We start from the raw sequence: 15,567 nt of genomic DNA on the forward strand, positions 1-15,567 counted from the left end.
GAGCAGCGACTCTGAAAGTCTACAAATTCTGCATTTCTGTAAATGTCTACAACACAAAGTCTTTCCAGCAGAACAACAGTTACATCTATGTTCAGTTTATTCCATCAGTAATGACACATCATTGTAATTATCAGCAGGATTAGTGTGATTATGATTAGGAGTGGCTGCAGACGTTCACAGGGTGCGTGACTGGTGTCACTGCTCGTTCCTTTAACCACTGCATCTGACCAGGGAATAAACAGTCTGTTAAAGAGTGGAATAGAAAAATCTAGTACTTTTACCTCTGTCAGGGCCAAACAGTGATTTGTTTCATCTTGATCCATGAATGATTTTCTGGGAGAACAGAAACCCGGCCCTGTGTCACAGTGTAAAGAGAGAAAAACCTGCTTAACTGGGTTTCGGGCCCTACGAGCTAGAAGGATGTCCACTCAGGTTTCACAGACTCAAGACCCTTGGATGTACGACGGGACCCGAGCAGCACAGAGACAGAAAAGCTCGGTTCTGTCCCGGCTCTGATTTCAGCTCGATTCTTGTTTACAGAGTCACTTTGTCCAGATGTCCTGACACAAGAAGGTCTGGACTCATCACAGAGCAAGTGACAGGAGGTGGAATACAATTCAATCAGGAGAGACTTGATTCATAAGTTAACGATGTTTATTTGACAAATGCACAGAAGCAAAGTGAATGTTTACAGTCTTTGGCATTTTAGACCCCGGTGAGATGTCATCAGGATTAGAAGGGGGTGGAGCAGAGCGTCGAACAGGAATACCCCCCGGGGTCTAGACCCTGGTGGTGGTTCATCAGTCAATCGATTGTTTTGGATGGCCCATATTCGTGAGAATTGTCCTATTGGACTTCGCTAAGTGTGACATCCTCTGCCCTCAACCCTCAACAAGAGTAAGGAAAAACTACAAAAACCTTTTTGACAGGAAAAACGTAGAAACGTCAGGAAGAGCCGCATGCGAGGGATCCCTCCTCCAGGACGGACAGAAGTGCAATGGATGCCACGAGTAATAGGTATACTGTCAGCCGTAATCCACGATCCCTTGTCATGATCCACTGATACTATTGGGATCCATCATCAAGGTCCATGATCGCTGCCAACACGATGTGGGATTATGCATACGATCAGTTGAGGTCGGGATCCGGGAGAGGTGATGATATTCTGCTGGAGACTGGAGGAGATCGGGGTGGAGGAGGGGTGGAGGAGGGGTGGAGGGTTATGCGCGTCACTGAAAGACGGCTGACTGCAGAAGAGAGGAGAAGGGATTTTTAAAGTTTGACAGCTGCTGAATGATTGGCTGAAAGAGACCGCGGCAGACCTGATTGGACATTTAGGAACGCCCACGATCAGCTGATCAGTATGCAGGTTAAGTCTTCCTGACTGAACTTACGCTTAAGCTTCATTAGTACAGCTGTTGTGTACTCCACCCAGTTCTAAAAGTGGATACATGTACTTGCACAGCCAGGCTGCTTATTATCCCATTAAGACCAGTCCATCCATCATCACACTGCCAAGACAGAAACCTGATCCAGGAACCCCCCAGGTTGATCCAGGAAACATCAGCTACAGAAAACAACAATTAAAATGTCTTGTGAGTTCAAACAGGGAGGAACCAGAAATACCGGTTGAACTCCACAGTGAGAGTTCTCCTCATCTGCCTTCATAGGACTGAGTCACTTTTAAAACAGGTTGATTCAACACACATGTTGAGGAGCATCTCTCCGCGGACCCACACGGGTAAGACACCATTCGTTCTCAATGACTTTTCTGCTTCAACGCTTTTTCAAACAGCCAAACAAGGAAAATGTCCGTGATAAGATCGACTCCTTAACCTTTTGAAGAATCATTACATTGATTTGACAGCGAATCGGCTGATCTGCAGAATAATGTGAAGAAAACTTGTGTAATGCTCACGTGACTTCCTTATTACATCAACAGTTGGCAGCGCCCTGATATTTAACACAGTGTTTTTCCAGACATGGCCTCGGCGTTGTCCTCGGAGCAGTTTCGCTGCTGCATCTGCCTGGACTGCTTCAAAAATCCCACCTCCATCCCGTGTGGGCACAACTTCTGCCTGGATTGCATCAAACGCTTCTGGGATACGAGACACAAGTCGGTGTGTCCCATTTGCAAAGAGGTCTTCAAGACCCGCCCAGAACTCAGGATCAACGTCGGCTTAAGAGAAATCACTAATAATTTCGTAAGGTCTGTTTCGTACATTGTTGACGACGTCGTGCAAAATCAAACAAACTGTTTTGGCCACTTTTCTCTTGTATTTGATTGAAAATATCTGTATCGCATCAACAGGTCTCGGAAGAACAAAGCGAAACACAAGCCAATCCTGAAACAGCTCTCCGAGCCCGACGTTTCCTGCGACAGTTGCCATGGAGACAAGTCACCAGCGGTCAAGTCCTGCCTCGACTGCCAGAAGTCGTTCTGTGAAAGTCACCTGGCTCCTCACAGCAGGGAACCCGTGTTGACGAAGCACCGACTCACGGTTCCGGGCGCCAACGTTCACCTCTGCGGAAATCACCACAAGCTCCTGGAGATGTTCTGCAAGGACGACCAGACGCCCGTGTGTGTGAAGTGCGTCGCGAAGGACCACAGACGTCACAACACCGTCCCCATCGAGAAGGAGAGCAAGAGGATCAAGGTGAGAGAAGAAGACACTGAGTCACAGTGTAATGTCCAGGGCCACTGTAAGTTCATGGGTCCATCCATACAACATATTTCTGCCTGCTTGGAAATCACGCAGGAAAATGTCCAGTTTCTGAACTTACTTACTTCTTGTACAAATCCCATCATGTGTTCGTGCACAACCTTCACAGACTCAGATAAGGAAAACTGAGGCCGAGTTTCAGCAGATGATCAGGACCAGAATCAAGAAGGTTGAGGAGATCAGGACCTCGGTGGAGCTGTGCAAAGTAAGTTTCATCTTCATGTTTAATTCACGTTACCCCTCTGGCCCTCGTCCAGTGTCTTCTTTATATTTTGCAACAGCACCAATATGAGCAAAAGTAACTGTGGTGCCAGAGACACACACACACACACACACACACACACACACACACACACACACACACACAACCATTTTATGATGCTAACCATCAAAGGTTAAAGGCAGTAAAATGTAATAATATAAAGTGAAAATGACAATGAAATAAAACTAAACTCAAATGCAGCATCTAGCCTGAGGTAAGAACTCAGTTATTTCTGTCCTTAGATTCTCTGGTAACAATTCATTGATTTATTTCATCCAGTGACTCATGCCACTTTGATGTGGTCATGTGTGTGTTACCATGTGACTGCAGACACAGACAGACAGGGAGATACAGACGAGTGTCCAGGTCTTCACCATGGTGATCGGCGCCATCGAGAGGAACCAGGCTCTGCTCATCGAGGAGATCGAGCAGAAGCAGGAGGCGGCGGAGAAGAGAGCGGAGGAGCTTCTCGAGGAGCTGGAGCAGGAGGTGGAGGAGCTGCAGAGGAGACGCGGCGAGCTGCAGCTCCTGGAGATCACCGAGGACCCTTTTCGCCTCCTGCACGTCAGTCCTGCACACACACTGTCCTGAAAACACCCGACCGGAGACGTTGTTGATTCCAAACACCCACTTTACTAGATCTGTAGAATAAAACACCAGTGAACGAAGTGATATATAAACTCTCCTGCAGCCAGCCACCAGGGGGCAATCAAGATGATAGAGTCTAAGTCCTAACTGGCTTTAATGGATTTATCAGAAATACCACATGAACACAAACTGCTCCTTTGTTCCAAGAAGATTTGTTCAATCCCTGAAAAAGCAGAAATACATTTTCAGGCGTTTGACGGATGTGTATCCCTGTCGTCCTGTGTCAGTGTTTCCCCCCCCTGAGCACCCCACTGCCCTCCAGAGACTGGTCCCAGGTCGGAGTCTCCGCCGACATCTGCATCGGGACGGTGAGGAGGGCGTTTTCCAAACTGCTGGACACCTGCCACGACCTTGAAAAGAAGCTGTCTTCAGACGGTCAGTGACCTCTGAGTTCCAGACATTAATCAACTCATTCTCCACCATCTGAAATCATCAGCTGCTGGAGACGGAGGAAAAACTCAGTTGTTGTCAAATGCTCCTGTCGTGACCAGTTCTTCTTCTGTCTTTCGCAGAAATGTCCAAGATAAGTCAACATGCAGGTACGGGTTTGGATTTCATTGTGTAAATAATGGTGATGGTTATGTTTCCTGAAAGGAGAATGAAATCATCCTTAAACAACAACAACAAAATGTTTTAAAAGTAATTAAAACTCTTTGGCTTCCCTGTTACCGTCATGTCGTCCATCTTTACATTCAGACCTTTCATATGAGCAGTCTCACCAGTGGTTTCAGTGATAGATCCATTATTTTAATTATTGTTTATAACATTCCTATAATTCATTGATTACATCCCACATATCTAACTCAGGTTTGTTTCTTCTGTCTCCAGTGGATGTAACTTTGGATCCTGTGACGGCCTCAAGTTGGCTCATTCTGTCCGCCGATGGAAAAAAGGTAAAAAGACAGATTTTGTGTTGTGAGGTGCAACAGTTAAATCCAACACAACTCTCTCAGTTATACTCACAAATCGCTGTTTCTGCAATGACATGTGAACATGATGGATGGATGTTGGGGGGTCAGGTTGTTCATGTTGTTGGTAATGATCCTCAGGTGAGTCTCAGCAGCCAGAGGAGGCCCTCGCTCCCTGACGCCCCCCGCAGGTTCGACTCCTGCGTCTCCGTTCTGGGGGAACAAAGCTTCACCTCTGGGAGACGCTACTGGGAAGTTCAGGTCGGAGCTCAGGGCCGTGACAGGCACCGTTTAAATGTTAATAACTGAATAAATACCAACATTTGTTCCCCTCCAGAATAAGAGCTCAACCATTAATGGCTCTGACTTTACTAATCCATCATCTCTGAATGAATTTCTTTATATTTTCACTAAAAATAACGAATTAAATAAAATACCATGATCAGTTAATAAAATTGCTTCCTCACGCCCTCTTGTGGCTGTAAACATGCATAGCAATTTCATTATACTGAAGCAGACACACAAAATAACCTTCTACGCCCCCTCTGTTTTCTTTATTGGATCTTTGATAATAAGTGTTTTTCCTAACGTGTGTTTCGTGCGTTGTTTTTCAGGTTGGGGATAAAACCGACTGGGACCTCGGCGTGGCCAAAGAGTCCATCAACACAAAGGGGGTGGTCACGGTGCGTCCGGACAGCGGCTACTGGGCGATCTGCAGGCGCAAGGGGGGCAGCCTGAGCGCCTGCACCAGCCCCTGCGTCACCCTCCACCTCCAGGAAACCCCGCAGAAAGTGGGCATTTTCCTGGACTACGAGGATGGGTCGGTGTCCTTCTACGACTCGGACGCAAAGACTCACATCTACACGTACAGCTGGTGCCCGTTCACCGAGCCGCTCTATCCCTACTTCAACCCCTGTCTCCATGACAACGGGAAGAACACCGCCCCCCTGGTGATCTGTCCCGTGGATTAGCTTTGATTCACCGAAGACGCAGCAGAGATTTGATACCGAAGAGCTCCGTGGTTTCACGGACACAATCGTGAGGCTCTGCAGGTTCCAGGTGTCACGAGTCTGCCTCAGCTGTCAATCATGACATATCATCAATTAACTAATTAAAAACAAACACAAACAGGTGTGATGAGAACTTCCTTAAATCACAGAAACGGTCGTTGGGGAAAAAGGATTTTGACGTGTACTGAGATTATGATGTTTGGTCCATGTCCCGTCTGCTAACATGGAGGTGGCTGGGTTTATGACCTACAAGGTGTATCTATCGCCCCCTGGTGGCTGCCTGGGACTCAAATATGAAGTTTCAATAAGCCATGTTTACAGTTTTTGTTATATTATTCTGTTATTCGTCCATTTGATGTAAGTTTTCACAACGTTCTTTTTCTCATATTCTATATTTTTCCCTTTCAACCCAACGCACTACTAATGATAGAAATAAACAAATATACAGATTATAGATATATAGATTATTTCTTTCTTTCTTTCACTATATTTTATGACAAACAAATCACTTCCACTATCAGACCACTTCCTTTTCCCTGCACATTTCCACTGTGGGAACTGAACCATCCTGTGTGTCTGCGGAGGAATGAGCTCTATTCAGATCCATGCTTGTTTTTTGATTGCAGTTACAGCCTCTTGCCACTAGATGGTGCTGCAGCCCAGTCAGAACCTCTACTCCAGCTTCCTTACAAATAAAAGACACAAACATGGCTGCTGTGACATCATCACTGACTGGAAACTGGAGCGATTGGACCGTTCCAAATTCAAAGACAATGAGTTTACAGATCTGATTCTGAACATCACATTTAGGTCATTTAGGTACAAGTTGCCAAAACTTCGGGTTAAACAGTAAACAGAACAAAATGACCTGTAAATAATGAATTTGATTTTAATTTTTGTTTAACCCCAATGACCTGCAACCTGATTCAACCATTTGTTGTGGACTGTGGAATAACGAAGTTATCCAGTCATCCCACACGAGTTAAACGTGTTCTGTCCTCACTCCTGCCGCCATTTACCAAATAAAGCTGCCGTGAAACCCTCAGAGTCCTTTTCCCTTGACTCACTGCTCCGAGTCTGTGGGAGAGGCTGCATCAACACACACGAATCAGTACTGACAACTGTGCTGTCAACACTTCTGCATCTGCAGACAACTGACAGGTCCTGTCAACACGTCGCTCTGCTGGCAGCGAACAGCACGACGGGTTTCATTCCAAAAAGCCTGTGACACGTAAAAGACATATTTTAGTTTCTCTTCATGTTTTGTTTTGAAAGGTTGTTTGTTTGCCAGACGTTTGCATGGACAACAGGAGTTTGTCTGATTTCTGCATTTCAGTGACATAATGTAAATAATAGTAAGAACCTCTGATTCCTTTAAAGCTCCTGAAGCCAAGTTTGACGTGTGTTGTAGTGAAAAAGTTGTAAAACCTGTAAATTAAAGACTGTTTCACATTTAAATGAATTTAAAAAAAATCACAAATGTGGGAAAGCATTTAATAAAACAGTTTTTTTCTCTGCACCCCCACCTCTGACTTCTTCTGTCTCTCCAACGTTAACATCAACATGTTGATGCCAACTCTAAATATCTTACATCCTGTACCTAATTACAGAACCTCGCACTCTCCGACAGGTGCCTAATGGGAACTTTCTCACCACTGCTTGATTTTACTTTAATTAAAATTGTGGCAAACTTGTTTCATAAGAGACGTTACACAACAGCCACCTAGCGTGTGATTGTGTCACACCTAATTAGTGAACAGTGCCCCACTCAAATGATTGGCTAACGAAAAAAACTACCAGTTCTGCCAGAGACCCCGCAGACGAACCAGCAGAGTCTTGGCGATTTTTTTGATTTGACCATTTCATTTAAAAGAAGATTCCTTTGGCTCAACATACGTTTAAAGAAACAGAAGCTTATGTATTTCTGCCGGTATATTTCCGCGTGTTTCCAGCGACCGTCCCTCTCCACGACGTCCTGTAACAGAACACGCCCTTGGGTTTGTGCTAAAACCTCAAATACCTTCCTGTTGGCATTTGCTCTCGAGGAAACAGAGATAGTCGACTGGTTACGTGATAATGAAGAATTATTTAGTGTCAGTTTGTAGTGTTGTTCTAAAGTGAGTCGAACGTTGTGTTAACGTGTCGGTGCGTTGAACCTTTAGTTTGTCTGTGGTGCTCAGTTCCTGTGCAGTCGTCGACGAGGGTCGGACATAAGCAACAAAAAATACTAAGAGGAGGATTTATTTTTTTACTTTTGCATGTAGAGAATAAAGAGGAAATGTTGAGAACAAGGTCAAACTAAATTTAGAGGAAGTGTTGGTTTTTTTTTGTGAGAGTAAAGTTGAAATGTCAAGTGACTGACAGCTGAGCTGCGAGTGTTTCATGTGCCAAGCTTCTGTGGTTTCTCCTTCTGCACAGACAGTTTCTGGCCCGACCACATTTATGTAACAGGCGACAAGAGAAATGATTTCCTTGTTCCTTGCATCAATGCACAGCGGAATTTAGCAGCATATATATATATACCGTGTAAAAAGAGTCATCAGTGCTCCTGTACACTGGCATGGTTTTATTTGTATTTCAATATATATAAGTAAAGAAATACTGTACATAGAAACTCCCCCTGCACCATCTACTGGCGTATTGATGCTGGCAAAGGACAAACTGCATTGTGGGTCCTCGCTGGGAGAATGAACCGTGCAAAGTCAGTTTGAGGTGTGACAGCTTTGTGTTTGAACGACTGCGACATCCTGACGTTGGAACTAAAGAGGCTCCTGCAGAAGTCGTCCGACCGCCCGAGCACGAATGCAAGCGTGAATGAAACTGTTTTATTTCCTTTATAAGACATCGGCACAGCGCCCGGGGGAAAACCCGGCTTTTATAGTTCAATGTGTTCAGGCAGCATCGTCAGATCATTAACCCAGTTTACAGCTTTTTGATGATCAGATGGCAAACGGATAGAACCCTTGACCACATTCGATTTTAGATCAGCATCACAGATTGGCTACCATATCCTTCTAGGCTTCTATGTTTACTTGTTTTTACTCTCTTTATTCAAGAGGTGACAGCAGCACTTATTGATTTTACAGATTTCGTAATGCTCTCATTTAAAACCCTGCGGCCTCCCTCACACAGCCCTCGCTTGTGCTCAGATTTGCCCTCGCTTGTGCTCAAACTGTGCACTTCCGCTCAGGGATTTTGTCGCGTGGCTGGATTTTTCTTTGCTCGCCCGGTTCCTGTGCACACTGCACTTCCTCGGACCCTCAACTATACACATGTGGAGTGTGAAGCCGATAAGAGTGTAAAATTATAGGTTAGTAAAACGATGAGACTCTTACGGGAAACATGAACAACAGCAGAGATCATTCACGTGATCTACCTGCATGATGAATCAGTAATGATGCGATGATGACATGTTTAGTTTAGAAACTTGTTCATGTTACATTCAGATAACTAATATCTAACTAATTCTTACAATAATTTCTTGTAATAATCGTGTAAAACAATTAAGACATTCTCTGACTGTAATTTTTTTTTAAATCTTGATATATATATGAAGACATTTCTCCATTTAAGCCCCAGTAAATATATAACATTCATTTGTCATTGGACATTTTTATTCTTCACATTTGCTAAACGATATTAATAGAAGTGTGAGCCGAGTGCAGAGAGACAGATTCCTGGGACTTTTTAGACACATTAATAAGTAAAGTGTATAATTATAGGTTAGTGAAACAATGAGACTCTTATGGGAAACGTGAACAACAGCAGAGATCCTAATTATGAAAAAACTCCCTGCATGATGAATCAGCAATGATGAGATGACGACATTAAGATCCCTGTTTCCTGTTTCTTACGATGACTGAACATATGAGAGAAAGAGAATCAGATCAATTAACAAACATTTATTACATATTTCTGTTGCTGGTAATTATATCTTAAAAAGTAATTTGGGTGAAACTTTCCCAAAGACTCGGAAATGATTCAAGGCCTCAGCACAGATGTTTCTTATGTATTTGGTTCAGTTCAGTCAAACAGGAAGATTATTCTGTATTTTCTTAATTGTTAAATGTCTCTGGGATCAAATAACATAATCATGATTGATCAGGATCACACAGAAACTAAGGTGGAGTGAGGGGCCACTTTTTTTTACAAGCTTTGTACGAGCGGACTGTGAAAACCACTGTTTATACATTAATATTTCTTTTGTGCTTCATTTCTCCAAATTGATTTTCAGCCTTCACAGAAATATCAATTTGGGTGGTTGTTGTATTTGTGTTTTCTTTTTATTTAGAGTTATTTATTATAAAGTTTATGGTTAATGACGTTTTAGGAATCATCACAAAAGGATAAAAGAATAAATAAACACCAATCACAGACTAATAGAATCTCAGGCTGCTGCTCTTGTCTTTATTCTTCACCCGTCATCTTTTGTCTTGTTTCATTAATTTACAACAAAAATACAAACGTGAAAACATCAAGTGAAGGTTTTTGACATTGAGTTTAAGAAACTATATCTTGGCCTGAATAATAATCCTAAAAGAAAAAGAAAACAGCTTAGTTTCAATAACCCAGAAGGATATTAGAGGTAGTTAGTTAGTTAGTGGTGGTAGTTTTCCACTGTGTAAAATGTTTTACCACCTACACAGAATGTTCTTTACTACGAGTCCTAATTTCATTCCAGGAAGAGGTTTAATACAATTTGTTCCGCGAGTCGCAATCTGGTCTGAGTCACTTCTCCAATTATCGTCCAATTATAAGTCTGCTGCCAGTTCCAGTGTGTGTGTGACTCATATTCCTCCAGGTGGTTTTGTCGGTTACTCAACTTTGTTTTCATCACTTCCACGATATTCACGCTGCTTCCTGTCCAATAGAAACTACTAAAGACAAATGTTCCCCCTGATACCGGAGTGTTCGAAGCTTGAGATGTTTTGGTTTGTTTGAAAGGTGGAATTCTGCAGAACAGGTTCCTGCAGAACGGACCTCAAGTCCCCGAACGAGAAGAGAGTACAGACAAACATCTCGAGTCCGCCTGGTTTGGTGTCGGTTCAGTTTCTCTGATAATGTGAGAAAACGACCTGGAACCCGACCCAAGTGTTTGTTGACATCCCTTCTCCTCTGCAGCAGTTACCTTGTCAGTATAGTGACGGATTAACATCCCTCTGAAGACGGAGCTCATGTCCACGCATCAAGCTGCTGTATCGGTGACACGTTGAAGCCGAAGATGTTCAGCTGCACATGTGAGCTGCAGAGAACTTAAATTAAGTTTTCTAACTTTGTCTAAAAAGCCTGGACAAGCAAGCACAATGGGATATTTAACTGCGTTTAGTTGTCATCAGTATTTACTCTGATTTTAACTGTAATAAATATACTTAATAGAAGATTATATAAATAAAGTAGAAGGGCACTCAGAGAACAGGTACCTGATGTACTTATATCACACCAACTCACTGTATCTACAGCTTCTCCCCTTCAACCTATAGACTTGTGATCGTATAGACGGGGCTTGACCATGACGCTGGTTGGGCTCCGGCAGTCGGACTTTCTGAAAGTTTATCACGGGGGAAGTTGAACGTGGACAAACCGAGAACAGTGACATCATCACAGTGAAGTGCACAGCAGCATGGATCATAATCATACGTTTAAAGAACACGTGGAGCAGTGAAATTACCCTTTGCCCAATTAATTAATTAACGACGCTGGATGTTTACTGGACTTAACTATTGATGCAATGTTCAGGAAGTTGATGTGATCCTCAGTCTGGATGCCGCTGTCGTTTCTTGAAATTGACAAAACGGTTGAAAAAGGGGCATTTAAAAAGTTGAAGAGATGCAGGAGAAAACTAAAATATATAAAATATATAAAGGGCCCATTCTAAAGTAAAGAAAACAACAATTTGTACAAAGTAGATGAAACACACAAGCGAAAACTTCCCCAGGATTCTTTTTAATTTAAATCCTACACACTGGACCTTTAACTTTTATAATGAATACTGGCGTTCTTTTATTTTGTAAAGAAAAAGCAAAACAAAAGCAATAATATCCCAGTTGCTGTTTTCCTCTTCCTCCTCTCGCCTCTCACATTAATCTCTTGTGGCTGAAGTGAAACTTTTTCTGAAACTTGTTAATTATCCTGTTGCTCAAGCAAACAAACAACCGGATACAGAAGTCGCCCCACCTGTTTCCAACCCTACTCGTCCACTTTCGGCAAGCGGCTCCATCGCAGGATGACGAGCTGACATCATGTCGAGTTCAGGTGACAAAGTAATCGACCAGAAATTCCAGAATGACTGAGGGATTATGGGAAGTGCAGGGGCGGAGCTCAGGCATTCAGACACTGTCCCTGACGGATTATTTAAGACTCACAAGCTCAATCTGCTGCATATGATGAGGATAATCCGACGCATCAACATGTCAACCCTAACAGGTAGGAGACGATGGATTCAATTACAAATAGGTTTTATATATTTTATTATAAACTTCACTGCCGGGGAAGAAGGATTGAAGTTGTAGATTTATATCAAGCAGTTTTCTGTGTTTTGTCAGATGATCAAAATGTACTTGTTGCAAGGTTTGTATACATTTCTGATGTCGTGCAGCCGCATGCAGTTAAATCGACGGTCATCTTCAGAGTTTGCACATTTTCTGAGACTCATGTTTAGACTTTCAGACGTGCACGTTTGATTAAGATACAATCTCCCTCTTCCAGTCAGGAACGTGACTTCTGTCGAGTTCGAGGAGCAGTTCAAGTGCTGCATCTGTCTGAACATCTACACCGATCCCGTCTCCACCCCGTGTGGACACAACTTCTGCCTCGACTGCATCGAAGGCTACTGGGATTCGAGGGGCAAGTCCGACTGTCCGCTGTGCAAACAGACGTACAGAAAACGTCCAGAGCTCAGGATCAACCGAGAATTTGCAGAAATCATTGATTTCATTAAAAGGTTTGTTTTTAACTTATATATTTCAATATTTTATTTAATTTGGTTGATTTGGTTGCGATCTAACATCATTTAATGGTAATTCAATAGGTCTTTGTTGCTCAGAGCAGCAGAAGAGGAGGGTTTCGAGTCTCTAGTGGAACCAAACCAACGCTGGGACAAAGTTCCCTGTGACATCTGCCACAGGAACAAGTCCCCGTCAGTCAGTTCGTGTCTCGTCTGCCAGGCGTCGTACTGTGAGCTTCACCTCACGCCTCACCTGAGGGTGCCGGCGCTGCAGAGACACCGGCTGACGGATCCGGCCACCTTCACCAGCAGCCACCTCTGCAGGAACCACAACCAGCCACTGACGATGTTCTGCAAGAAAGACCAGATGCCGGTGTGTGTGAAATGCACGGCAGGGAGCCATAAACACCACGAGGTCGTCCCCATGGAGAAGGAAAGCAAGACGGTCAAGGTGAGGAGACATTTATTTCATTTATCAATTAGTAAAAACCTGTTTTCCTCTGATTAGATAAATAAGTTGCCAAGAAGTCTCAACTTCTGCCTTTTCTGCATTGTCGGCTCTTCATATTCAAAATTTCATGCTGTTGTATTTTTTTCCCAGTCTCATCTCAGGGCTACAAAGGGCAAAGTTCAGCAGATGATCCAGGACAGGCTTGGAAAAATGGAGGAGATCTTAAGTTCAATCGAGATTAGCAAAGTAAGTTCTGCTCTGGTTCACAGATGCAAGTTCAGAACGAGTCCGTTCAAATTGCTGATGTTTTTTTTTTCCTGTAAATTTATGTGAAAATGTTTGTTTTCAATTGACAGAAAATCACAGAGAAAGAGATTCAGAGCAGTGCTCGGGTCTGCGCCCTGCTGATAAGCGCCATCCGGAAACAGGAGGGCGCGCTGGTGCAGGAGCTGAAGGGGCGGCAGGGCGAGGCCGAGAGGACGGCCAAGCAGACGCTTCACGAGCTGGAGCAGGAAATCAATGAGCTGCAGACGAGGGGCAGCGAGCTGCAGCACCTGGAGCTCACTCAGAACCCTCTTCACCTCCTGCAGGTTAGAAATCTACATTTCAATATCTCTGTGCTGCGTCAACACATCGACAGCTGAACCCGTGAGATGACCGTTTGTTTCGTCTGCTTCAGGGTTTCCCGTCTCTCAGCAGCCTCCCGTCCACTAGAGAGTGGTCCGAGGTCGTGGTCCACCCTGACAACTGCCTGGGGACGGTGAGGAGAGCCGTCTCCGCTCTGGTGGATGTTTGTCAGGAACTCGCCGACCAACTCTCAGCAGAAGGTCAGTGATTCTTAGAAGACGCTCATCGAAAGTGACCAAAGATTTGAGTGACTGTCGTGGAAGCGAAAGCATGAAAATAACACTCTTCTTCTCCCTGTTTGCAGAGACAGACAAGATGAATCAATATGCAGGTGTGTTCACTATCCTGCACTCTTTTCTTTCTGCAGTAGCATTGTTCAGTCTCGATCAGCATCTCCTCCTGTTCCCTGGACTCACAGTTTTCTTTATTTCTGCAGTGGATGTGACTCTGGATCCTGAGACTGCGTCCGCCTGGCTGGTCCTGTCTCCAGATGGAAAGAAGGTAGAGTTATTTGACTGTGAATATAAGACTGGCCCCTTGTGGACGATGCTGCAAAACAGGCTGATTACAATGTTATTTCCACTGATCCGCAGGTGAGCCTGAGCAGCCAGAAAAAGACGTCGCTACCAAACAACCCTGAGCGGTTTGACACCTGCGTCTGTGTTCTGGGGAAACAGAGCTTCACGCATGGAAGAAGCTACTGGGAAGTTCAGGTACGAGTAGGCGTGATTTTATTGTTTGGAAGATGTCACATGTACGACCGTGTTCAGAGATTAGATGGACAGTCCGCCCACATTTTACGTTGTTCTTATCCCACTGATTTTGTTGTTATTATAAAAACTGCATTCTTTATACTAATTCCCGATTCTCTGCATGTTCCAGGTTGGAGATAAAACCGACTGGGACCTCGGCTTGGCCAGAGAGTCCATCAACAGGAAGGGGGCCATCACGGTGCGTCCCGACAGCGGCTACTGGGCGATCTGCAGGCGAAAGGGAGGCAGCCTGAGCGCCTGCACCGCCCCCTCCATCACCCTCCAACCCCAGGAAACCCCGCAGAAAGTGGGCATATTCCTGGACTACGAGGGGGGGTTGGTGTCCTTCTACAACGCGGAGACAAAGACTCACATCTACACGTACAGCGGCTGTTCTTTCGACGAGCCGCTGCACCCCTACTTCAATCCCTGTGTTCAAGACGACGGGAAAAACACGACTCCGCTGGTCGTCTGTCCTCTGGAGAGAAGCACCAGGGTGGGACTGGAAATCATCATCGAGACAGATTTATAATTTGTGATGCGAAGGAATGATGCTAACCAATGAGAAAACGTTCTTATGGAGCAACTTTATTAACCTATTGTGGTTTAGATTTTGTATTGATTTATTGTACTGTAGTAGTATCTGCGTGACACTGACCTGCAACAGGCCAAGTTATCTCCGTTTAAACCAGAAATGCACCAGAGATAAGAATAATGTAAATAACGTCACTGTAAAACAGACCTGATAGGCCACGCCCACTTCACCACTTCAATATTGCACCACGGACATTTTAGTTATAGCTAGCTAGTTCATACAGCTAGCTATATGTAGCTAGAATTGCTAAGCCCCGCCCCTTGCGGAAATATTGTTTGCGATAGCGGCCATGTTGCTTTCTCAACAATCCAAACCCCAAAGTTTCTACTTGTTGTCCTGTTTACAACAAGCTAACACTTTGATCCCCTGCTGTCACCTTGACCTCTGACGAAAAAGAGTTGATGCCCAACTTGTGTATATAAATGTAAAGAATATATTTTTTATATGTTTGTCATTATTTGAAATCCACATCCTAAATGGGTGACGTATAAAACTGAAGATAAAAGATTGTGTTTTTAAAAATTAATTGAGACTGGTTTGTCATTTATATTTTTCAACTTCTGCGAACTTCTTTTGACGTCTTCATAAGCTGCAGCACAACTTTAACAGACTTCCTTTAACTTTCATATTTCAGAGATCAGTCGTCTG

The 15,567-nt window shown here is 44.0% G+C and overlaps 2 protein-coding genes across 4 annotated transcripts; both read left to right on the forward strand.

The window, feature by feature from the left end:
* The first annotated feature begins 1,659 nt into the window (after positions 1 to 1,659).
* On the forward strand, positions 1,660 to 5,547 carry LOC117752127 (E3 ubiquitin-protein ligase TRIM21-like). Its single transcript, XM_034569307.1, has 10 exons — positions 1,660 to 1,741; positions 1,981 to 2,209; positions 2,312 to 2,657; positions 2,833 to 2,928; positions 3,316 to 3,549; positions 3,861 to 4,008; positions 4,146 to 4,172; positions 4,462 to 4,526; positions 4,683 to 4,802; positions 5,156 to 5,547. The coding sequence occupies exons 1-10, from the start codon at positions 1,708 to 1,710 to the stop codon at positions 5,510 to 5,512; spliced, it is 1,656 nt and encodes a 551-aa protein (XP_034425198.1). The 5' UTR covers positions 1,660 to 1,707; the 3' UTR covers positions 5,513 to 5,547.
* A 6,318-nt stretch (positions 5,548 to 11,865) lies between these two features.
* Positions 11,866 to 15,434, forward strand: LOC117752126 (E3 ubiquitin-protein ligase TRIM39-like). 3 transcript variants are annotated; one of them, XR_004611995.1, is made up of 11 exons: positions 11,866 to 11,974; positions 12,257 to 12,491; positions 12,579 to 12,945; positions 13,096 to 13,191; positions 13,302 to 13,535; positions 13,625 to 13,772; positions 13,877 to 13,903; positions 14,009 to 14,073; positions 14,166 to 14,285; positions 14,455 to 14,924; positions 14,995 to 15,434. XR_004611995.1 is itself a non-coding variant. In XM_034569306.1 (10 exons), exons 1-10 carry the CDS (start codon positions 11,932 to 11,934, stop codon positions 14,854 to 14,856), a joined length of 1,737 nt encoding a protein of 578 aa, XP_034425197.1. In that variant the 5' UTR covers positions 11,866 to 11,931; the 3' UTR covers positions 14,857 to 15,434. The 3 variants fall into 3 exon arrangements, 1 of the variants encoding a protein (XP_034425197.1); XR_004611996.1 differs by having other exon boundaries at positions 12,675 to 12,945; XM_034569306.1 differs by having other exon boundaries at positions 14,455 to 15,434.
* Positions 15,435 to 15,567: the final 133 nt, after the last annotated feature.

Source organism: Hippoglossus hippoglossus, chromosome 18, assembly GCF_009819705.1.
Source record: "Hippoglossus hippoglossus isolate fHipHip1 chromosome 18, fHipHip1.pri, whole genome shotgun sequence".
Lineage (NCBI taxonomy): Eukaryota > Metazoa > Chordata > Actinopteri > Pleuronectiformes > Pleuronectidae > Hippoglossus > Hippoglossus hippoglossus.